This window comes from Anopheles nili, chromosome 2 (assembly GCF_943737925.1).
Source record: "Anopheles nili chromosome 2, idAnoNiliSN_F5_01, whole genome shotgun sequence".
NCBI lineage: Eukaryota > Metazoa > Arthropoda > Insecta > Diptera > Culicidae > Anopheles > Anopheles nili.
Genome location: NC_071291.1, coordinates 28,998,986 through 29,023,677, shown reverse-complemented (window position 1 = coordinate 29,023,677; position 24,692 = coordinate 28,998,986). Strand labels below are relative to the sequence as shown.

General features: G+C 50.6%; 1 protein-coding gene across 1 annotated transcript in view; it reads left to right on the top strand.

Annotated features, from left to right (window-relative positions):
* Nucleotides 1–4,686: 4,686 nt before the first annotated feature.
* Nucleotides 4,687–24,692, top strand: part of LOC128730632 (protein Optix) — a 46,878-nt gene continuing 26,872 nt past the window's right edge. Inside the window, exons 1-3 of the mRNA XM_053823708.1 lie at nucleotides 4,687–4,979; nucleotides 6,541–6,659; nucleotides 7,967–8,216. Of these exons, the coding sequence (XP_053679683.1) occupies nucleotides 4,687–4,979; nucleotides 6,541–6,659; nucleotides 7,967–8,216 (662 nt within the window). The remainder of the gene's footprint in view (nucleotides 4,980–6,540; nucleotides 6,660–7,966; nucleotides 8,217–24,692) is intronic.

The window sequence follows — 24,692 nt, the reverse complement described above, 5'->3', positions numbered from 1 at the left end:
CACAGTGAAAAACAGGAAGCACCGGAATCTTATCGTACAAATACATACCAACCGTGGGCGGCGAAGGTTTTTTTGTTGCGCTCCACCATCAACCCCAGCAACACCGCCTCGTTCGTGGCGCAACCTGAACACTAATGCATGTTCATGGCATCGCGGTGTTCGTGTCAGCATCCACCCTTACACGTCGCAGCATTCGGAAAAGCGAAATAAAATACACACAGCCACTCGTTATGGGGACGAAGGGAAAAGGGGAAAAGGTGGGAAGCGAAAAAAGAGAAAAGCAACGCTCGAAGGTGGAGCATCCATTTTCCCTGGTGTGAAAAAGCAACCCAACGTAGCTGCTTCCCGAGGGAAACCTGCACCGAGAAGGAACGCTTCCTGTTCCACACAAACTCGCTACAGCGGGCTCACCCCGTTTGGTCCCTTTTTATGGTGGTTTGACAGGCATTACTCATTCGTATATAACTGCCAAACCCGAGCCCGAAGTCAAATTGAGCGCAAGAATGTTGGTGTGATGAAAAATAAGTATCATAGCTTGGGGATGCAGCACAAATGAGCTCAATTTGAGACGAGTGTGACTAACAATGTGATACACATTCCGTTATCACAGCATTTGTTAAACAACAGTTTCGCGTTTAGGTGAAAAGTTAAGGCTTTCATAAAGCTTTTGCTCATGTTCCGTCTGTTTTGTGGAAATTTACTACCAAAAAACATTTTCATTTCCGTCACTTTTGTCAGCGGTTCTTGGTTCGGTGAATTTCGTACCATACCGCTCAGTGTTCTCACCAGCCATAACCGTACATATGCTAAAATAGTATCATGCTACATACTACATTGCGGATCGCTATCGAGAGAACCGCTATGCGCTTCCTTCACAGGCCCGTTTTCCCTACGATCCCTTGTTCCTGCGCATTCTCACGCTACTGTTATATATACCCGCACAGGATGGCCCCGCAGTAGGCGGCGAGGTGTTGCGTCAGGAAAAGCTCTGCCAGGCGACTCCATCGTCGCCTACTCGTCCTTGCTACTGCTTTTTTGCGAAACAACCACACCCGACGGGTTCGAGTGCGACGGGAAACAGCACCGATAGCACCGAACATTGCGAGTCGCCCTGCTCCAGGGCGTAGATTCACTCGAGTGCGAGTGAAGTATTGGCTGAAGAGTCTAACAACATGATACTCTTTCTTTTCTTTCTTACTTTTTTTGTGGCTGTATCCTGCCGCGCCTGGCTGGTCTCGCTGGAAACGTGATACGGCGGTAGTGGTTCGACCCTCGGGGTGCAGGACCTCGATGGCGACCACTGGAGCTGTCTAATGCGAAGTATATGCTGCAACAATCGGGTGGATTTGTGTGCGTAGATGGTGATGCTAGTGTCAGGACACGCGGAAGCTGATGCTTTGCTAGCGCGCCCTGTTTGAGAAATGGAATACCGTCGTGCTTCGCAACGAGTCCTTTTGCGGCCTTTCTCGCTTGGTCTCCCTCGCACTGCCAGTTTCCATCACTTGGTCGAGCAACAATGAATCGGTATGTGTGGGAAAGCGCACCCGAGAGTACACTTTGTTGCGCACTGGTCCTGCTTTTTGGAAGCTTTCCCGGGTGGGGCGAAATGTAGCACGCTGCGCAGCGGTATTAAATAATAGAGCTACTTTGCAAAAAGATTGAGTAATTCGCATACTGTAACTACTTTCCACCGGTGGCGTTGTGTGATTGTGTGCCGCAAGACTGTTGTTCTTTTCCACGGCGAATGGGATTATTCCGCTTTGGGGTAGGGTTTTTGTTCACCAACGGGGTGGCGTTTTGCAAGCGGTTCGAGCAAGCAGGGCGCCTTTTGGTACGATATCACAATTTGCGCATGTTGATGTAATTGCACAAAAGGATAAAGCGTAATAAATGGTTTACTGCTTGAATACCCTTATCAGATGGCACGGGGTTACTGAAGAAGGATCAGGTTTTAAAGGAGTATTTTTCTTGGTGAAATGAACTATAACATTATACAAATGGTACGATAGTTTTAAACTCTTCTAGAAATTGATGATAAATCGGAAATATATGTTTCCTTAATGAAAAAACAAACCTGTCCTTCGCGTATTGAACAAATAAAACGGTAATATTTGTTGTACGCAAAACGAAAGTGGCAAGTTATTACGTAACGTGTGTTATAAAATCAACCAGGACTCGTTCGAGACAACAACAAAAAGCTCCCTTTGCTTGGACCATGCATGCTATGGGTGCAAATTTAGCCAGTATCGTATTTCCCGGCTCCTTGGGAGGTGAATTACGACCGCAATTGTCCTTCGCTTGCTCGATTTCCCTTTATGAGCGGGCCTGATGATGTGTGTCGGTGTCGGGCTAGTTGGCTAATTTCACCGGGTCACTATCCCCGCCGGACGATGTGTGTCCTTTTGCGCTCGTGCAATGTGCACCGCATGGTCCCGGTGATATTGATCCGCACCGTGTGCTAAACGTGCCACGGCAGGCAAGTTGGAGCGGAGTGAAAAAGGGAAGGATGGGGCTGCGAGAACGCGGGGGAAAGCAGGACCAACTCGCCCGAGCCAACTATCGGGCCCCAGCTGTAAGCGATCCTTCGATCCCGGCAAGCTCCCGTGTTTCTCTCCGGGTAACGCCCTTCTGCAACACTGCGTTTGTGGTGGTGGTCGGGAAACAGCACGATGGTTGAAAGGGGGGCTCCACTGCAGCTCTCCCCTCAAGCAGGAGCTTCACGCAGAAAAAAAGGACCCCATCTCGATTACGAGGGTAAAAAGAAAGAAAAGCGCTATCGCCGGAACGAAAGGGAGATACATCAGCACATAATATGACGTGAGCAAAGCAAGCGATCACGAAAGAGAAGGAAAGCCTGCGTGTGAGAGAGAGAGCGAGAGAGAGAGTGAGAGAGAGAGAGAGAGTGCGCTCTCTCTCACTCTCGTATGCTTGCAGCCCTCCGAAACCGTTATATACTGCACCGAGCGCGTAGTGTGTGCGTGGCATAGACACGACTGGCCGTGTACCACCACACACACTCGGCCCTTTTGGAACGCCCCTTTCGGCGGATCATGATTGGTGTTCTCTTGGCTAATCAGCACACAGGCAGCACCATTTGGCTACTGCTGCTGCTGCTGCTGCTGCTGCTGCCGTCATGCCCTGCTCGTTTGCTGGCTCTCCTGGCGCACGTTACCTGCCGTTTATTCACCATTCCGTCTTCAACACACCCTTCGCTTGGTAGCCGCAGCCGTAGTGAAAGAGACAGAACATCCGGCACCACCGCAAGCGAAACTTAGAGGGAGGTTTTCGCTATGTACTCTGGGAAATCAAATAAGATATCAGTAGCTTTACAACGGCGGGTAGCTCACCCACCCGCGAGACGGACGCGAGAGCGCACGGATTGAGCGTGTCAAAATAAATACACCCTATTAGAAGCCGAGGGGGCCAACCTGGTACAATAGCCGCACGGCAAGGGGCGCGAGGTAAAACAAAACGCGAAACGGCAGCGAAGAAAAAGCTCCGGAGAGCGTGTTTACAAACCCTGTCCTGTCAGTGGGCAAGCGTCAGCGCATCCAAGCGCACCAACCAACCAGCATCCCATCATCTCGCGTACGCACACTCTCTCGCGCGGCCGAAACACCAGTCCAGGAGGCTGAACCTTCATCTCACACCGCGCGGCACCGTTCTGGGAGTTTTCATTCTCATTCGCTCCCTGCTCGGACGGTGATTGCGTTGCGTTTACACGGTGCGCTCGGTTCGTTCGCTTCGCTTCGGTTTCAGGCGTTGGCGCGCGCGTGTGGTATCGCGTTCGTTCGACGCGTTTGTTGGGGGTATTTTTGGTGCGCGTGGAAAATTTGCGAACGTTTGCGAAAAACTCGCAAATCGCAGGAACGGTTGCGTGTGCGCTCGTCTAGAAGTGTTTGCGATGTCGAAACGTGATAGTGATAGGTAGCGCGTGCTGCGGTTCCGAGTTTGCCAGTTTGCCAGTTTACCGGCGGCGATTTTTATGGGCATGTTTTTGGGGCGCCCCAGAGCTGCCCTTTGACGGATGGCCGTGCGTTTGGGTCACAAGTGCAACCACCTGGGTATGGGTCCGTCGTTAACTGACTGAGGGTGGTGCGTAGAAAAGGAAAAGGAAACGAAAAACCAAGTGTCTTAGCGTACGCCGCGCGGGTGCAATGAAAGAAAAAACCGCTATCGTGAGAAGTGTCGCGACGTGGGCAGAGAAACGAATGGTGCATTTTGTGAGGCCGCGAGTTTAGCAGGTGAAAAGTGCGGTTCTCTAATGCGATGCTGTGGTTGGGGCGCTTTGTGCCCATTGTAGGATTGTTCGTGTACTTCCTAGGGGTGGTTGGATTGACGATAGTTTAATAAAGGGAGGCGAGCGAAAAGAAGCAGAAGAAACAACAGTGCCTGTGTGTTGTGTGCCCCCCTTCGAGGGTGCGTGTGCAATTGCAAGTGAAAGCACGTGAAGAAAGCAAAACAAATACCTCGTGAACACGCGTGCGGTTGTGGATGGTGCAAATTGTTCTCGATCGTTCGATCGCTACAGGAAGCCTGTCGTCCTGTGCGTTAGCCTGACACTCCATCTCTCTCTCTCACACACGCGTGCTCTGAATCGGGACCAACGACAGCACGGCGGCCGCGGATTAACGCGCCAAAATTGCGCCAAACACCAACAATCTGGCGGTGGTCAGACAACCATCCATGGCCGTCGGGCCACCGACGGGAGGATCTGGCAATCCTCCGCACCCGGCACCACCGGTACAACCGCACCCGATCCTCGCCCCGAGCCCACTCTTTGCCTTACCGACGCTTAACTTCACCGCGTCGCAGGTCGCGACCGTCTGCGAAACGCTGGAGGAATCCGGCGACATCGAGCGGCTGGCCCGGTTCCTCTGGAGCCTGCCGGTGGCCCACCCGAATGTGACGGAGCTTGATCGCTCCGAGGCCGTGCTGAGGGCGCGAGCCATCGTCGCCTATCACACTGGCCATTTTCGGTAGGTTTTTCGTTCCGGTTGTCAATGTGTGGGCGGAGAGAATTTACTGACGCGCGGACGTAAGCGGACACGCAAGTGGCCACGTGGGCAACGGATAACCCAAAACGGTTCATCTCGAACATCGCCCAAGGGAAAACACGCACGCGATCATCGTTTGTTGATCGCGAAGAAGCAAACGAATGTGTTGCATTTGGGCAAAATTGCGTTATTTCTAAAGCAGCGCGATTAGTGCTCCAAAAACAAATATACCCTGTGTGAAATTGAACGGCAAATTGCCTACGGCTGTGGATATCTCCAAGCTGGCGCTAGCAAATAATAGGGGATTGGGCGCAAAATCACTCGATTATTTCGCATTAAATATTTTGCACCACCGCTGCTGCAGGCACAGAAAATGAGCAAATTAAATCATTGCGCCCGTGCGCCCGTGGTTGAACCGATCCTGCCAACCCGATAGTGTGGTATCCATGTCGAGATAGGGGTGGTTAGAAAGAAAATCAAATTCCGACTGTAAGATCGCCTTTTTGTTGCTGTTGTTGGGGAAAATCACCCAGCCTACGATCGGTTTCCTTTCCGATCGATCAACCACGGGTAGAGACGAATGCAAAAAAAAAACGAAAAGAAAAACACCCCACGGTGGACAACGCCTGCGGGCGGATAATTTACGAGAGAAATGAGCCACGCTGGCGTGCAGCAGTACACCAGAAACGGCCCTCACCCGAATGAGGGGGGGGGATGTATCGATAATCGATCAATTTCGAGCTCCAATCATTTCGTTTCGATCGATAGATCGCCAGAACGGCGTCGATCCGGGTGGAAGAAGCGAGCAGCGGAGAACGAAATTTGTAATAATGATCTCCAAATCGGAAGATTACCATTTCCTTGCCCCTGCCCGTACGAAGGTACGGCGCATGATCTCCCGCAGTTGACGGTGGAAGCCGTTTCGGAAGCCGGACCGATCACTTCCGCACCAGAAACGACGGCTGTGCTGAGCTCGATCCGGTGTGAAACGTGTGGCCAGACGGTTTGCCTCGGCGAAAGGTTAAGCAAACGCGCGGGCACGGTGGGGAAGCTCAATTTTGGATAAATAATTTAATTAGCCAGTTAAGCCAGACCCGCGTACGCGAATTGTTTGCAGCACGGTATTTTCCGGTGGCCGTCGATCCGGGAGTTCGATTGCGGTTGCCCCTTTTCTCCTCCGCGGGAGCATTTTCCGGCACAGCAATGTGCCAAAGAAAATGATACACACGAAGCATGTGGGCAGCGCAACGATCGTGCGCACCTAATCGCCCCCTGACGGCGGTAATTGTAATTTATCTCTGCTTATAAACACACGCTTCGTAATTTTGTTTGGGAGTACGGCGTCGAGTTGAGATCGATTTTGGGTGTCTGTGTTGGGATTCGAACGTAATTTAGCGAGCCAGCGAAAGCCGAGTGTTTAGAAGAAGGATACAAAAAGATACAGCTAGGACGTCATGGAGTCCACGGTGTAAACTGTTGAAAAAAAAACGCATTAAAGTTAGCAGCATTCGATTCATTGAACTCTGCCTTTCTCTTCCCACAGTGAGCTGTACTCGATATTGGAACGGCACAAGTTCACGAAAACGTCCCACGGCAAGCTGCAGGCCATGTGGCTCGAGGCGCACTACCACGAGGCGGAGAAGCTGCGAGGACGACCGCTGGGTAAGCATGATTGTGTGTATTCCTGCTGGAAGTGGGAGCGATAAGCCACGGTTTGAATGTTGGTTTGTCAGTCGGGTTTGTGAAACGTGAAAGTGAAATTAAGCACCAAAGTGACCAACCATTGCGAGACTGTGAGGTAATAGCGGGAGCTCTTTATTCCTGTCATTCATCTGCAGGGGAATAATTGCACGCCCTACTCATTAGATTAATGGTCAACGGAAAGGACAGGTATATAGGATGGTGTAGTAGCTTAATTGCAGTGATGATGAGCACTGTTAGGTGAGCATTAGCTAGCATTATGCTGCAGCCTGATAACATTTGCGTGGCCTTGATGATACAGAGCACGTTTGCTTTACAAATGGCAAGAGTGAACGTTCACGCTAATAAGAGTCTGCAAAATGAACGCATTTAAATAGAGCATGAGGTTTTCAAACTGTGTAAATACAACTGTTTCAAATAGCTGTTGGAAAGTAAACGGATCGTTTGAGTTACGAACAGCTACCGGGAATATTCGCATTTCTTTTCTCATCGATTTTTCAAACTTGAAGTGAATCACAGTTCAAGCAATTAATGACATTATACCTGGCCCAGTCATTTTTGCGCTCGACGACGACGAAGTTAAACCTTTCTCTACGCTCTATCGTCTCGCTCGCAAAGTACGCTAACGGATGTAGTACTTTTTTTTACATCCCTTTGCAACCGTCGTCGGCCGGATGAAGTTGAACGATTGGTTTGCCTGATTTCCTTGCTTCGACATCCTGACAGGGGCATCCTGGCGGCAGCTCAATGTTTTTTTCTTCTACCCATCGCCAAAGATAGCCACCGAACGAAAAGTATCATCGTCCGTTAGGCACAACGAGCAAGAAATAGGAACAAACTCCGAACGGTCGCGAATGGTTCGCGAAAGTGCGAAAGGACGCTTCCAGGACGCTTGCGGATAGGTTTTCCGGTTGTTATACATGTTTTTTTGTTCGTCCACCCAACGGCTTGACACACGAAACCGCTTCTTCGGAGTCGCCCGTGCAAAAAAGTAATAATTTGTTCATTCTCTTCTCGTTCTGCTTCTCGGTTCGGTGATCTCCACCCATTTTACCCCCACACCGGCGTACCGGGAACCGTGCTTGATTTGACTACCGGTGCAAACGGTCGCGACATCGTCCTTGGTCCTCGTGGACTCAATATCCGTCCGGACCGGATACGGCCATTGGGGGAACAACAACAACAACAACAACGAAAAAAAACCATCGTGTTCAAAAAAACACCAAACCGTCCACACACGACCCAACGGACCGGGTGACCGTCGCCAGGACCCGTCGATAAGTATCGCGTCCGGAAGAAATTTCCGCTCCCGCGTACGATCTGGGACGGTGAGCAGAAGACGCACTGCTTCAAGGAGCGGACGCGCAGTTTGCTGCGCGAATGGTACCTCCAGGATCCGTATCCGAACCCGACGAAGAAGCGAGAGTTGGCCCAGGCGACCGGACTCACCCCGACGCAGGTGGGAAATTGGTTTAAAAACCGACGCCAGCGGGACCGTGCGGCGGCAGCGAAAAATAGGTAAGTCGTGGGTTTCAGTTCCTCTCATTTTTTTTTGGTCGATTTTTTTATGACTTCTTTTGGCCGAAAGCGTCACTGCAACAGGACATACTAGGTGGGATTTTTTTTTGCGCGTGTGTGACGCGAGTGGTCATGACTAACAGGACATGCTTGCGAAGAGCAAAATTGGACAGCTAGATGGACGTTTCCCTAGCTGCTGGACCAGGATATATGAGGTTTTGGGAATCGTTCCGGCAAGCTCCCGATTTGTGTCTCTGTGCTTCTTAAAGGTATTCGATAAATAATGGGATACTCGAACTGGTTGTTGTTGCATGGCAAAACGAAATCCTTTCTCCGTTTGTTCATTTCTGAATCCGCCATTTCTCGGTACCTATTGTCGTACAAAACTTATAAGAAGATTTAAAAACTTTCCAACAATTCGAACATAAAAATGCGCCCGAACCCTGCACTTGGGGCTTTTTTTACTTTTCTTGAAAAATAAAATAGTGCACAAAATAACTGCCTAATTATCATTTGCCGTCTATTGTCCGACGAGCGGAGCAAGGTTTCGCTGATGGCAGCTCGAGAGAATCGCTCCAAAATGACGTGAAACAAAAAGGCGCTTCTCGTTCTCGAGGCAGACACACCAACAAACGGTGGGCACACAAAAAATGGGCTAAAAAAATATCCCACTGACCGTTTTGGGTGGTTTTGGGAGTCTTAACCGGACCGGCAAAATGTGCAAATGAGTATAATTGAATTTCGTTTTCATTCCCACGCGGGGTGAAACTTTTGCCGGGCTCTCTGCCCCGGTGACAGTTGAACGTTGGGTGGAGTGAACTAGCGGATGGAAGGAAAATAAAATAGAGAAAAAAAATAAAATAACGCAAATGTTGTTTCAGCCAAATGGATTGCTGCTTTAACACAGCTGTCCGGTGGGGTGTGTGTGTGTGTGCGAAATGAAATCATTCCTGAAAGCCATCGCCACCCCCCTTGGGTTGGGGGTATGTTTTAGTTGTTTGGGTGTTGTAATGTGACATGGACATGATCTGCATCGTCTTTGTCCATGGCAAGTATGAGCCGAAACTATAAAATAACGTTCATCACAATGCGAGCTGGAGCTGAAGCTACAGCGTGCGAACATGAGCAGACATTCTAAACAAAAGCGGGCATACTTTTGTTAGGAGTTGACAAAAAAAAACATATATATTATCAACTCTCCGAGGCTTCGTCGTTGCTGGACATCCTCCTCCGCGCTGGGGGTTTGGTAAATAACTCGTGGAGTAGTGCAAACATCCCCCGGCTGCGTTCCGGAAAGGTTCATTAACAAGTTAGTAAGACCAAAAGCGTCTCTGATTTTTTGTTTCGTTTGTTGCTATTCGTGGACGAAGTGATTTTCCAAAGCGCAGCAGGGCATAGGGAATGTAAATGCAAAGAAGTGTCCCATTTTAATCACATCGTGCATAATTAACAGCTTGATGAATCATTAGTCAATTCTCGTATTCCTCGCCAACACTCGGGTGTGCGGGAATGAGATATTTAGGGCTTTAGAATTGTCGAAAGCGTGATTTTCGTGTTGTTTGGGAAATATGTGGGACTGGAGAGATTCGTAAATTGAAATAAAAGAAGAAAGATTCGATCGAATGTTTAATGTGGCGTTGTTGCAGCCCTGTTCTAATCATTCTAGATATCAGTGCAAAAGTAATATTCTAATAAATCCACATTTTTGGTTCTACCGCCGGCTAATGCACCGAATCAACCATAGCATGCCATAAAAGTGTCCAACGCATTCCCAGTTTCATTTCGCATTCACAGCAACCATACCCCGTTACCATTGGCGACGGGCATTAGCTAAAAGGTGTTGTTTATTCATGGCTCCGGAGTTTTGGCTTCGGCCTGTGCCGAAAAACCGCAAATCATTCACACCCTCGCCCTTCGGGGGTGCGGAAAACCAACCCTCCTCGTTCCCGGTCACCGGTGACTTGTGCCATTTGCTAATCTCGGCTATTATACTGCCGCCGTCGGTACCACTGCTGCTGCAAGCCTAGGTAGGCAGGAAACCGTTCAGAAGCCTCACTGTCGGGAACGTCCGGGAGCTGAACCGATGACCGTCTCAAAATCCGCAATCCTCAGGTCAGCCCGCACGACGCGAAGGGGCGAATGGCGAAGGGTGGAATGTTTTGGGAAAGCCCGGGGATTAGGGCTAGTTTCGTCCAGTAAATATTGTGACTATTAGGGCAGCTTTACGGCTCATTACCGGGCTCACCGGGGTTCGATCGATCGATCGTCATCCCTGCTGCCTACGGAAACGCTTTTCCGTGAATGGACGTCGGGTCTCGGGGAAATGTAGATCATTGCTACCTGTGTTACCTGCAACCGGGGGGTTTGAATTTTACGCACTACCACGTCCAACGTGGGCTTGCTTGTGACCGAGTGACGTTGTTTTGATTGTGCATTATTATGGTGATTTGTGGTTAAACCACAAGCGACGAACCTGCACTAATAGGTGCCCCGGGGCCGAGTCGTCGGGATTAACGCATTCCTGCACCATCGTGATTGCATTCTGCTACGATGGCTGTTTACAGCAAGTAAAGCGTTATCCGAGACGTTAACAAACCGCTCCCAATTGCCGTCTTTCATGTGGCTTTCACTTTTGGTTATCATTATTGGTAACAGCGATTTTGCCAGCCAAAACTTCGGATCCATCAGTGGATCGCTAATGGGGAAGTTTCAAAAGTGCACACACCCTCTGGAGCTTTAGTAGAGCGCCATTGATCGGCGCTCGTTCGATGACGAGAGTGAACGTGAAAGTTCGCACACGACAACGGTTGCGAGATGCCCGGAGGGCGTTTTAATATTTCGGGCAGGTCCCGCGCGAAAAGTCCATCTCTACCCCCATCGGAATGCCCATTTTTCTCCCCCATCTCCACTCGATCCACTATCAGGATGATAGGTATTGATGGGAGCTTCATTCATGGCTCCCGAGATGGCCAAAGATGGTCGAACCGATACTCGGGTGGCGTGCGAATGGTTCCACTCACAGTCACCGAGGTCTCGTCCGTGGCCACAAAAGCTGGCATTTAAGGCTTCGAACCCATCGCTCGAACGGAGGCCCAGGTTCAGGCGTACGGGGTTCGCTTCTCGCGCGCCCAGCTTAATTCACCTTTTGTTGGCTTGTTTGTACTCTTCAACAGCTCAATTTTGTGTAGCATAATTGATTGGAAATAGCTTCTGAATTACTGGCAGATCGCCAGCCCCGTGCGGTGGAGGTTTTTTTTTCGGGGTGTGCCTCGTCTCGCGTTGGGTTTGGCAATTTACCCATCTCCGGCCCACTTCGGAGGGGTTTGGGATTTCTAAAATCTTGAAACTCATCCCCTGGGAGCCGAGGAGTTTTGGGCGTACGGGTGGCGCGGTGGGAGATCGTGGCCGAAAAGAACGATTAAAATGGAAGAAGCGAACCACAGGGATGGGCGAGATCTTCGATATCAGAACTATCCGTTTTTGGGTTGCAGTGAAGGAAAGCCCTACGAAAGAGAAAGAGAGAGCGCACGCGAGAAAGAAATGAAGATGTAAACGCGTGTTAACGCGCTGTGAAAGGCATGGGATTCCTGCCGAATTGCGCCTGTCTGCGAGTGGGTTTTCTTTTTCGCTTCTCGCGCCCACAGCTACAGGAATGAGTCACCCTCCAGAGCATTGGGGATGAGCCAATCGTGCGGTTGAATTAATTTTCGATGCCAACAAAACCAAACCACGTCAACCATCGCAATGCACAGCCACACGCAGCGAGAGCGCGATGATGGATTGATTGCGTTGTTTATGTTCGATTGTTTTGTTTTATATTTTGCCATTTTGCGATGTTTATCACGCCGGCAGTTTCGCAGGGGGAAAATTACACCCCTTTTTTTTCTTTTTCGCTAGTGGTGGGCTCACTTTGGCAGCTCTTTGGAACGCTAATTTTGCATCGCCACCGTGTCGGGTCACATGGATTAGCTAGCTCTCGGTTAACCTCTCGAGCGGAGGCCACAGAGCAGTAGTTAAGATAACAAAAAAAGAAAAGAAGGCTGAAGTTACACGACCTCGGGGACCGCCATCAACCATCCGCCCTTTCTGGACTGCCCTTTCGGGTGAGCGAGTGAGAAGCGCGATGACGCGATAATAACGACGTCCGAACGATGACGGTGGATGTTTGCGCTTGCGTTGAAAATGCCCGCACTCATTAAATGCTATAATCTAAACAAGCTATCGTTTTAAGAGATTTTTCCCTCATCCGTGCGAGCTGCCCGAAGTGCTACCGGGGAACCCCCGGGAAAGCTATCTGCGCTGCCATCGTGTCCGTGCGGGACGCTCGTTTATGGGGGGATGGAGCGAGCTTTCGAGCTTTCCTTCCGGCCATTAAGAAGAAGGAGTTGAACGAAAAAGTAGTAGAAGAAGAAGAACACACACTCTAAAGCGTGTTCAGCCTGTGGCAATTTTCTCATGGAATTATTAGTATTCAAATTTATGAAGATTGACCATTAACTGTATATGCGTGTTTTGCTGTTGTTATTTTGATTTTTCCTGTCCTACAAATCCTTCGCTCGGGCTTTGGGTAGTTTTTTTTTGGGGCAAAGTCCACGACCCCTGGCCGGGTGCAATCTGGATGGATAATCACTGGAATTGGTCCGCACGTAAGGGTTCTCCGGTCACTTAATCATTACTCATCGACCTGTGGGATAGTGAAGAGATACCGAGAAAAAAACCGTGTCGAGTGAACCTGGGAGTCGAAGCTGTGGTAAATTGAATGTCCATTCTACGGCAGTAAACCCGTTGATCAGCGCAATATGTGCGGAGAAAATGCACCGGAATATGCATCGATGCCTCGCCTCGAGGCAGGTCTGTGTCGAGTAATTGGGTGACTTTCCGTTGCTCCACGACTCCCATGACTGTACGATAAAGGAATCGGTTCGTAGCTCACGTATGTCAATTGCGAAACTCGCGCATTTGCACGGACGTGGTTTACTAACATCCCGTGCACTGGTGCACTTCTGCCCTGCATGACGTTCGCAACCAACGTTAATTGAATCGACCAACAACTCATAGCCGGGAAGCGATGCTTGCGTTCGCACGCGTGATTGGGATGCGCAGTGGTTGGTTTTCTCCGTTTTTTTGTGTTTGTACGCTTATTTTTTTGTTCCTTCTTCGACTACGTCCATCTGCTGCCATTGGTCGACGGTGATCTTGCATTTAATCGAGCTCAATTGGTAATTTAGCGAGTTTTAAAATGCCGGATTGCTGGCCCCACTGTGGCCGGGAATGATGCGATCAATTGCGATCCGTCCACGGAAACGGCACCCGGTGGCTTGTTTGCTTTGGGTGTCAGGTTATACATTCAGTAACCAACTGAAACATTCCCTTTTTCAACTGAAACATAATACTAAACGGGATATGGAGCATAATTGTGGCATTTCAATAAAGTTGCGCCCGTTATTGTCTGTCAAAACATCTTTGCTTTCAATGCAATAAGCGATTTCTAAAATGACCTAACGGCTTTCGGTGTGCATTTAATGCAAAATTAAGTTTCTTGCTATCTCATAGAGGGAATAAACAGCACTCTTTAAAGTGTAACACTAAACCACCCATTTGATTACCCACATTTTGCAATCCGTACACCGATCGTAGCGTAGCTCCTACTTTGCACCAGCAAAACAGCACGTAGCCATCGATACCGTGGCCATGGGTGGCATTCTTTGAGCCACCGCAAAAGGCATGCCCAATTACGACGCACAATTATGCTGCTCCTTGAGCAAAAACCAGACGACGACTACTAATTATCGAGTCCACTAGAGCTATGCTGCGACATTCATACCATTCATACACTGCGGCGTGCACACCGAAGCCGAAGCCGGGTACTATAAAACGCATATGGAAGCTGGCGAGCTGGCAGACATTCCCGGCTACCGAAAGTGTCGCAAAACATCCTGCCAAACCGGGATCGTGCGGCTGCAAACCAACCAACCAACCAAGTATTGCCGGAGTCCCATACCGCGCCCGGTACTCCTAATGAGGTAAAGCTATAATTGCTCCACATCTCATAATTGACCGGTCGGTTTATGGGCAGGCGTGTGCGGGCCCTCGCTTTCGCTGGAACGATGAAATAATAGTCGTCATCATAATTCTCGTCCAGCCTGGCGTCCTACCGGTGGATGGATGCGCTTGGGCGCCCCGATTTGGTGGAGCAAAAATATCAACACTCATGCATAATGCATGCCGAGCGTCGGTGTGGCGAACTTTTATGTGTCTTTTCAATTATTTTTCATTGTTTTCTGGTCAACCTGGCGAACAGGTTCTACGGAGCGCCTCGTAGGGCTGCTGTTGACAGCTTCTGTGCCCGGTCCCGGTGGAGTTCGATATCCCGTGGAGTGCTAAAGGACCGTTTCTTCGACGACCGTGGCGCCTTTGAACGTGGCCACGGTTTAGCGGGATGTTCTAGCTGTGTGTGAAGGAAGTCCTCGGGATGGAAGACCTCCACGCGGGATCGAGGTGCTGGCCGCGTCTGTCCAACACAGTATCGATAATTAAGCGCGCTAATTAATTCCACATCACTCCGGGGCCGGGCCCGTTCCGGTGCGTTAGCTGGAACGAAATCGCGGAAAAGGCTCGCGAAACGGACATTTGTTTCTTTTTTTTTTAATGCCTTAGCCATGCCTGGCCATCCCGAGGCTGGATCCTTCCCGCCCCGTAAACGTTTATGACAACTTACTTTGAAAGCTGTGGAATTCCTCAGCACCAGCGAACGATGAAGCATCGCTTTCGTTGACCGTGCGTTTATTTTACGAGCCTTTTTTTTCTCGTTCATCTGCACTCGCGCTCTGGCCGCTGGGGCCGGGGGCCGCAGAACATAAAACGGAACCGATAACTGCATAACGGCCGGTGTTGGGTGCGCTTTCGGTTGTTTACGCCCGCGACGAGCGTGAAAATTCGGCCGAAAGTCATTAGACATCCGTGCGGCTGCTGCAGTTCCAAAGGGAACCCTGGAAGGGTGCAGACAAATGAGGACACCCCCATCCATCGCGTTCGGGGAGTCTGCACCAAGTCTGTACGTTCGAAGGACTATGGGGTTGGGTTTTGTGTCCCTCTCGATGGTACGACGCGCCCGTGGGCTGATATTTTAATATTTCTGGGGCATGAAACCTTTTCATTAGTTGCCGCAAATGAAGCTTTAGCGATTTGTAACGCATCCATTCGTCCGGCTGGTGCAACATGCACGCATGCGGGTGTATGAGTGAGTGATTGTGAGAGGGAGAAGGTTTTGTTTTTTATGTTGTTGTTGTTGTTGCCCCATTCTGGAAGGTGTTTGCGTACGTGCTAAGGACCTCATAAAATGTTCAACGAACCTTGGAGCTTTGATGAGCTTGCGGTAGGACGCTGTAGGTAGTGGCACGAAGGAAAGTAAAACAAAAAAAACACACACACTCGCACACACACATACAACACAATGTAGTTTTAAAGCCGCATTTTGAGTGGCGATCATTAGCGTCCGTTTTTTGTTCCACGTCAAATGGGGCAAAACGACGTGCGTTAGTCGCTTGATGTTTGAGTTTGTTTGATCTGGGACTGGGACGGGCGAAATGGTTCACAAAAGCAACTCTCAGGCGGGGGATTAGCCGAAATGGAGAGAACCTTTTATTGCGATTTGTTTGCGTTTTAAGTTATCAAACCGGCGTCGGATGTTGTGGAAAGTGTGTTTGGAAAGTTTTCAAAACATCACTCACCGCGCAAGGAGTGTTGTGCATGTAATGTAATTCTTGCGCTGCATTTTTCCTTTTCACCATTCTGCTTTTCCAGCGCCCTTTTGCGCACCACATTTGAAAAGCCCTTGCCAGTGTGAATTCGGTTCGCGCGCATTTCGCACATCTCGCGCTAATGATAATGGTTCTGACACTTAGCTGCCCAGCGGGCACGTAGTCGTCCGGTTCCGTTCGCAACTGCATTGTGAAACCCCATGCGAAGCCACAGGACATCCGGGCCAGGAACACGCCAAACTTTGCCAAACATTAAGCCCCATTAGGCGCGAGCCGATGGTCTGCTCCATCGCTTCCATGCAGGTATTAGGCGTTATTATTGCCGTTCGCCGCAGGCAACACCACTTGATTATGGGTGTAATGTGCGATCAACACCGGTGCAGCAGGACGAAACCTTGCGTTATTTTTTTTTTGTTGTGTAATCAGATGGGTTGAGGGGTCGCCGCAAGATGGACGTTATGGTGCAATGGGTGGCCATTAGGGACGCGTTGTTTCAGGCCCACGAAGCGGACGGTTAATGGTTGTGAGCGCCGGTTGCATATCGGTGACAAAGCCTAAAATTATAATAAGCGGTTTGGTGGAGTGTGATATCATAGCGCATCAGAGTTTGGGCCATTACGTTGCCATTTAATTTGTGCCATTACGTTGCGTTTGGTTGCGTTTTAGTTGGTTGAGCTTTTCCCCCCCATTAGTACGAGGGAGAAAGAGACATATTAAAGGGGGGTTTAAAGTTCAATAATAAACTTAAACATTGTCGCATTCTGTGCGCTTCTTTCTGCCGATAATCCGGAAGTGCGAAAATATGTGTCAACATCAGTGAGGCAGTTCCCTCAAAATGGAATCCGCAAAACACGTTTATCCCTTCGCTTTTTCCACAGCTGCAGCACACATTGCGGTCCCTTCCCAAAAGGCCGTGTAAGAGATTAACACCAAGGGAACGCCGCCCGGAGACATTGGGCCATTTTTGATCGTTGCTTTCCCAGCAAACCGTACGGCTTCGGTGCTAATTCCCTTTTTTCCCCAGGTTGTGTGAATTCGAGTCAAACGAGCCAGATCACCTCCGAGGAACGGGAGATTTCCAGCTTTTCCTCGCCAAGTTCCCGGCAGGGGCGTTCCAATAGGTGGCGATTTCCACTAATCACCTTCTGATGAAGACATTACCGGTTTTTGTGGTCTCTCTCGCGTTCTCGTCTCGCTTCATGGCACGTGACAGCTCGATTTCGGGTGACAGTGGTGGCCAAACAAACACCACACGATCAAGGCACCTATCCTGCTGTATCCGGGCTGTAATGGCCAGGCTCAATAGAGCAATCAATGGCAAGCTGCTCATTAACGTCAGCCAGAAAGGGCCAGGAATCTGTGCGTGGCCGATTGTTTGGTTTGCGTTTCGGTCCATGTGCGATGTGGCTTTAATTGGTGGGATAACGCGGATCGGTCTGAGCTATCGGCTACCGAGTTTTGGTAGGGCTTCCAGAAAGAAGTCTGTGTGTTCCAGCAACCAACCGTCGCTAAGAAGTGCCACTAGAAACAATTCTGGCCTGCTTTGATCGAGCAATCGCACCGCTCATCCGCACAGACGATGTATCTTTTTGCACGACTCTGTCGGAGGGCAACTTTGGGGGCAAAATCGCAGACATCTTGAAGCCCGAAACGGAAAAGCTTCCCATCTCGTAGCTCGGGAGTCATGGCTCGTTCATGGCATCTTGCTGCGTCAAGTCGGCGTGAGCGTCGAGTGGTTCCTTCTATATTTATCCGTGGCTTGGAACACTTACACCACACCGTGCGAGTTTGCCGCAAGGGGTCTCGGGTTGTTGTTTGTAGCTGGAGGTTTTTGTGTTTTTCCGTCTCGTTCGTTGCGCCTCATCGAGCTCGTTGTTTCGTGCTTGTCTATCACGATCTCAAGTGCACCGGGTCGGCACTTTTATCTGCCTGCCGAGCACGGCGACGATGAGTGATTTCAGAAGCAATGGCAGCGTGGTGCCGTGATCTTAAGATGGAAACACAACAAAAAAACGATCGCAAACCTCAACCGGCTACTGGAAGGTTGCTGTAGTTTGGGTGTTTTTTTTTGCTGCACGCGGGAGGGAGATCTTAAACTCACCCTCTCTGTGGTATGAATGTCAAAGACATGAATCATGCGTATTGTTATACATTGTTAGATCCTCATATCTGTTTAACGAAAATCCTCCAAAGGTGCATTTACGCACCCCACAGAGAGCACACCTCTTTGAATCCCCGCACTGTGCACTTAATCCACTAGATCAAGCCGTGATACGAGCGTTAAGACCTCGTCTCGATCAGCGGGTACGAGTCCAGAATGTACCCCTATTACGTTCCACCATCATCACCAGCTGCTGGCTTGATCGTCTCGTACGATGATTGATTATCCACCGGTCAGATTTGCATCGTTAATGCACGTACACTGCCACCACCACCAACGGATGGAGTAATTAAACCCCTTTGGGCCCGCTGTACGGGGCAACATTTTAAAAGGTTTTACCCCGCGCGAGGTGCTTTTATCGATGACTAATTTGATACGATCACTTTTCAACGCTCGTGCATGCAATCACGCGAGTTGCGAGATCAGTTACGGTGCCGGGTAGAGTACCTAATTTGTGCCTACTTTGTAGCTCCCGTACTCGAAGCGGACGTTGCGCAGCGTCCATTTGTCATTGATTGATTTTTTTTTGCGACGAATCGCAACCTAACGTCGGATAGTGCAAGTGATCGTGAAACTCCTTTGCTGCTTGGCTGGTGGCCCAATATGATCCTCTAAAAAGGCGATCAGTGATCATCGAATTGGAAGATGCAATCCCCATCTCTACGCTTCCATCCCCAGACAAGCGTCAGTACCGATTCCGTCGCGGTCGAATCGAGCTGGACGAAGGATCAGTTTTGCGGACCTCCCGAAACACGACAAAACCGATCAGCGGAAAACGGATCACTAACATCGAGCGCTGCCGGGGGCTACCATTGCGCGGCTCGGTAGCGGCTCGGTATCCGTTTTTGGTGGTGAACCCTTCCGAGGGTCGGTGGCGCGAAACAAAGTAAAGACCAGCACCGGTTGCGCCATTCGCTTTGCAGAAGCCCGCGGTACCCTCGCAGGACGATAAATTGATGGATTTGCTCGAGCGGAGCCCATTCGCAAAGGGAGATAGAATATCACGTCAGTAGCGATTAGTCCGATCTGACTTCACATTTCTCGGAATCAATCGGCCAACCGAAGCCATTCGATACGCGCCTTGGTACGTTTGAGGGTGCGTTTGTCACCCCCTCCCCCTCCCCTCCCTCTCTCCCTCGCACACTCCCTCTATCAGAGGGTGCATTTCGTAAACAATTTGTTTGCGGTGCACCGGGGGTCCGAAAAATTAGCTACTCCACAAATCTACTCCCCTTTGGGGCCGAAAAAGTGAAAGGACCAAAACCGTGTTGGTGTGCCGTTCAGTTGGACCCCCCTTTTTCTTCTTCTGCAAGGGTAAAGCGATCGATACCGCCGATGCCACCGGTGCTCCGGTGTTCGGAACTTCCTCCACACCGAGAACGGTAACCCAATATCGGTCGTGTGCGGTAAATTTTCCAGCTGCCCGTTCGGGTGGAAAATATTCATTTAGTTTGATCGCCCGGTTGCGCTCAACAAGAAAAACGAGCGTAAAAAGGGTCAGCCCCTCAAATGTCCCGATCGGGCACGAATTTTGCGATGGGAGGGGTAAAAAAAATAGGAAACCCGCAACAGAGCCGCAACAGAGCCGCAACAGCCTTCTGGTGTTGGTCGGCTCGGCCGTTTATCCACCGATTGGGGCGATTTCTAATAAGGTTCGCGCGTATCATATATCTCACCCTTTGCCGTGGGGGGGACGGGATGCCGTGGTTTTGCTCCTGCCACCCCCCCCCCCCTAGGGGTTGCGCATACCGCGCGTCCAGCCTACCGTGGATGCGGTGTCGCCTTAATTGGCTGGAAATAGCTTGACGGGCAGCTCGATCGGGTTGAGGATCGGTTACAAACGCCGTGTGGGTTGTGCGGTTGACCGAAACCTGTCCCGGGCGGTGGGTATTTGGAGCACACGCGGGTATGTCTCCCCGAGGGTTGGCCAGTTGACCAGACAGGTCCTGGCTGCCAGTGCGGGCTTCTATGGATACCTGCCCGGCGCCGGCTTAAAAGCAAGCAGTAAAGGCCCACAAAATCAACAGATGCTACCGAGAAAAGCTCCCTTGTTCCCGTTGGGTCAGGATTCGGAGGCTCAGAATAATGTTGTTTGTGGGTGTGTGTGTGTGTGGGGGGTTGTTTTTGCCAGGACTGCCACTCGATACCATTGCGTACTAGTGGGGGGATGTTTTTTTTTCGCTTCTTTCAACTCCCGTCAAGCCGTTTGAGGTTTGAGCTATAATTTGCACCGCCTGCACGGCGAGCTCGTGTAAAGTGATATGCGGCGCGACGGACGTTCCCGATGACGTTAATAACGCACGAACACAGCCGGTCAGGGTTCAGATTCAACAACCGACAGCCGGAATCCGGCTGAAGGCGTGTGGCGTGTGCAACAAACGCTAACTGACAAGCACGTGATTGCGTTACGCTCAAAAGGTTCGAAAGTTTCCCACGCGGTTCTGCATCACCCCAGCAGCATAATTAATGAGAAATCGATGGTGAATCAATTGGCTGACATTTTTATCATAACAAAACGAGTGAAACACGCTCGCTAGCGCGTGCAATGGGTGAGAATGGAGTGAGAGATAGAGAGCGAGAGCTAGAGAGAGAGATATGAAACGCACCGTGACGTTGTGCGTGAAATCGGCTAAAACGGTTGATTCAATCTACCGGTTCGGTCATTATTCATCGGTCGGATCGATGAATTCTCGATTTCGACCGCTTCGAGTTCGTTCCCGGCGGGCCAAAGCCGCTGGCGCCTTCGGTTTGATAGGATGACAGTGCACAAAACCAGGCCACATCGAGCGCATGTGGTGTGATTGCGGAAAACCGAACCCATCGCGCACTGTGAAATTTTAATCGCGTGCTGTTGTTGTGGGCTCGGTTCTGTCACGGCGGTTCGGTAAGCTTCTAGCGCGCGTGTGCATCCCACTGAAGGGCCGGCTGAAGGGTTTGCGAACAAAAGCTGGCTGCCATAACAATCACAACTTCAGCGCAACGGCAGCGACAGCAGCAGCAGCAGCATATAGAAGTATAAGCATGCAGGACCGAAAGCGTAACCAAGAACAAATAAAGATGGTCGTTGAAATGAATACAAATATGTGCTTATCGTGCCACGGGACCTCGGTTCCAACTGGTCCAACTGGGCGAAGGTGGCCTATCGGGAGTGGTGGATGAAACCACACAGAACAACCAACGAGAGGTACGCCAGCAGCAGCATCAAGCAGCAACCAGCAGCAAACGGTGACTAAGCAGCTTCTCGCACTGGCACTAGCGATCGATGCCTTGCCCTCGTCCTCGCGATCACGAAGTGCAGGGAGAAAGGAGCATGTGTATGTGTGTGTGTAACGTCAGCCATGCCACACTTGGGATCGTTCCGATGAACCTCTGACCACAAAAGTCAGAGCAGAGTGACTTTCGAACGAACGCAAGAGCTTGGCGGGCGGTAAGCGACGAACCCCCCTATGGCTATGGCGTTGGATTATGATCACTTGAGGCTGTGAAGTGCATGTTTTAATTCCACGGAAAACCATCGAGCCATCGTCGCACGATTGCCAAGCGACATCAGGATGGTTTCGGTACGCTTTGCGGTGGTATGGTTTAACTTCGTAGTGTAGCTTCGAATGGTTTTATAAGACAACTTTATTTGTTTGTTTTTTTTTTACCGATACCATCGATACCGTACCGAACATGCGCACCTTCTGGTGGTTCTTCGATCCTGCCGGAAATTCCCTCTCACTTTTTGTCCCACTCACTCGACACGTGCAGGTGCCGCGGTTTTTATGTCCACGCGCGCTCGATCGTTCTCGATCCTTCGTTCGAAGCAATTATTTGCCGGTAGCGAAGTTCGGTGAAGGGCTTTCCGCGGTGGCTTGGAGGACGTTTTGACACCTCAACGGAATTCACCAGCTGCCACATCCGCCCCGAGCGAACTCGATCGCGAGCAGCCACAAAAAAAAGAGACTCCTCCCGGAGCGATATGATCGATTCGCGAGCTGCTTACCGCTGGTTTTTTTTTATTGTTGCGCGCATGTGTGCCGTCGACAAATTGTTGCAAATAGAATATCAAAGTTTCTTTATCGTGCGATCGCGCATGGATCACCAAACGCGCTGGAGCTCAACGGGCCAAAAAGGGCACGAGATGAGGCTTTTGCTGTCATATCAACCGTCGATCCCGCGATATAGCAGCGCGTGACAAGATCGTATCGATCTCCAAATTAACCAAACATCGGTGAATAGCACGCGGGCCCAGCGACGATAGCAGGGAAACCGGGCAGGGGTCGGGCAGGATGTGTCAAAATTTCAACAGGCATTTATAAATCATTAACGATACTTAACAAACACATCGCTGCAGATGGGTGCGTAGTTTTGCCGTCTACGTTATTTCATCGTCTCGGTTCCACGGCCCAGCGGATCGGGCGCATGTTGAAGGAGAGACAAAACAGAAGAGAAAAAAAACCCCCACAAATGAAGTGTAAGGGGTGCGATGGCTTCATCCGTTCTGTACCGTTTTCCGAGTAGAGGTTTTGACAGTCAGAATGTGCCGGGAAGCAAGAGAAAAACACACAAGCACACACCCCGAGAGTCCACCGAGAACGGGTTTTGGGATTTTTCGTCCGACGAGCTTGACGGCTTTTTGGGGCTCTGTTCGGGGTCCTTCGTGGCCCCTACACGTACCCGTAGGTTCCGTGGTCCGCGACAGCAGATAACCGATTGCCAGGGTTCTGCATATTAAGAGCATTCAAATTTGTTTCCCTTCACCGCCCGAAACGTGTCATCCCAGCCGTTGATGAGGCGGATGATGATGATGAATAATAGAGATCTATCTCAATTTCTGGCCTACCCGCTAGCTGCTAGATAAGCCTAGACCCTTTGACAGCCAATCAATTATTGGCGCGAGCTTACCGGGGCAAGTGAGAGCTGTGAATTTGGAAAATTTGGCGCCTACACGCCCGTTGGACACCGTGGCGAGCTAATCCGCTTGGGAGTATTTCTGCGCCTGTAGATTATTGTGAGGAGCGCTGCTCGCTCGGTATGGGGGCAGGACGGAAATCTTGTTAATCAAATCTCGCGTAGGGCAAATCATGTTCCGCATCGGACGTCTCGACAAATTGAGCGATCGGTTCGGGGTGATCGCGCGCTCGCGCCCTCCCCCAAACACGTTGTCAAACTCGATGTCCTTCGGTTTTCCCGCTTTTTTCACCCACCCCGGACAGCTGAAGTGGGCCGTGTGGTCAGCGCCATCCTGGACGCGGAACGAGAAGAGTAAACTAAAGAAAAAAAAAGAAGGAACGAATGGAAACAGAAACAATCAAGGATGGGAGAAAATCATTCATCAATCATTGACTTATGATACATCTTTATGATAATGCAGGCGCGCTTGGTTGCTTCGCGGGCGTGCCGTTTTGGCCCTTCGAAAGCTCGAACCCCTGGGCTGAACCCGTCCCGTAGGTACTCGCACCCTCCACTTCTGGCCCCCCCCCTCCCCCTGCCTCCCGGGATTACCATTCGCGTTGTCCTTCTCGCGTCCGTGGCCGCGCGTCGAGATGTGGTTATGAGGATGGAAATTAACAAACAACTTTATTATTATGAAGAAACGATTAAATAGAATGAGGTGCGCGTTTTTTTCTTTCTTTCTTTCTCCTTCCTTCTTCTGCCGCCCCTTCTCGCCTTCCCCCGGGGGCCGATCACAACACTGACGCCCTCTACGGTTCATTCATCCACACGAGGAGGCCTTTTCCTCGAACCCTGCGTTGGGGTGAAAAAGGGGAAAGCGGCTGACGGTCTTCCTAAAATGCTGCCTCGATTCCGAGAGGGTGATTCTCCACGGTTTCCATACGCCCAGAAGGTCCCTACTCTGCTGCCGAGTTTGGCCGCTGCCATAATGGGCGCTGTCTTGGGGCGACTGCGTGTGTCGTGTGTTGGAGCTGGCCAAGAACAAAATAAACCCCCACCAAGCAAGGGGTGGGTTTGTGAGATGCAAACAAACCACCAAAGCGAAGCGTCCACTTTAGCCCACCACACTGATGGAAGCCCCGGGAAATGATCCGTGACGGGGTGATGGGCGAAGACGGTCCAGCTCGGAAGGCGTTTGGCATCGTCGTCGTCGTCGTCGTCGTCGTGGTTGAAAGCCGTAGCTGGTTGCCGTGGCCCCGTTTATTACTGTAATTTGTCTCTGGGTTGGGTGCGGAATAGCCCCCCCCTTCATGGGGACGTCCGGATGTTGGGGAACACGGGGACGAAGTCAACTGGCCACGGCCAGCGCATTCCCATATCGTCCGCGGGCGTGTGCGTGCGCGTGGATATGTGTCTATAATTACATTAATGTGACGGGTAGATTACGATCTTGACAAATGAAGATTTTTACACCGCTGATGGACTGCAAATGGACGGTAGCAGTGGGGTTTTTGGGTTCCGGCGAGTGCCCGGGAGCGCTCAGATGTCGTAGGGCCAGCGACTTGACGATATTTTGCCGAGTCGAGAAGGCGTCTTGAAGTGTGGCGTGTGGGGGCAACGGGTCATTGGGTTTGCCAGGATTCGGGCGCGTGCGGTTGGGTCACTGGAGTCTGACCG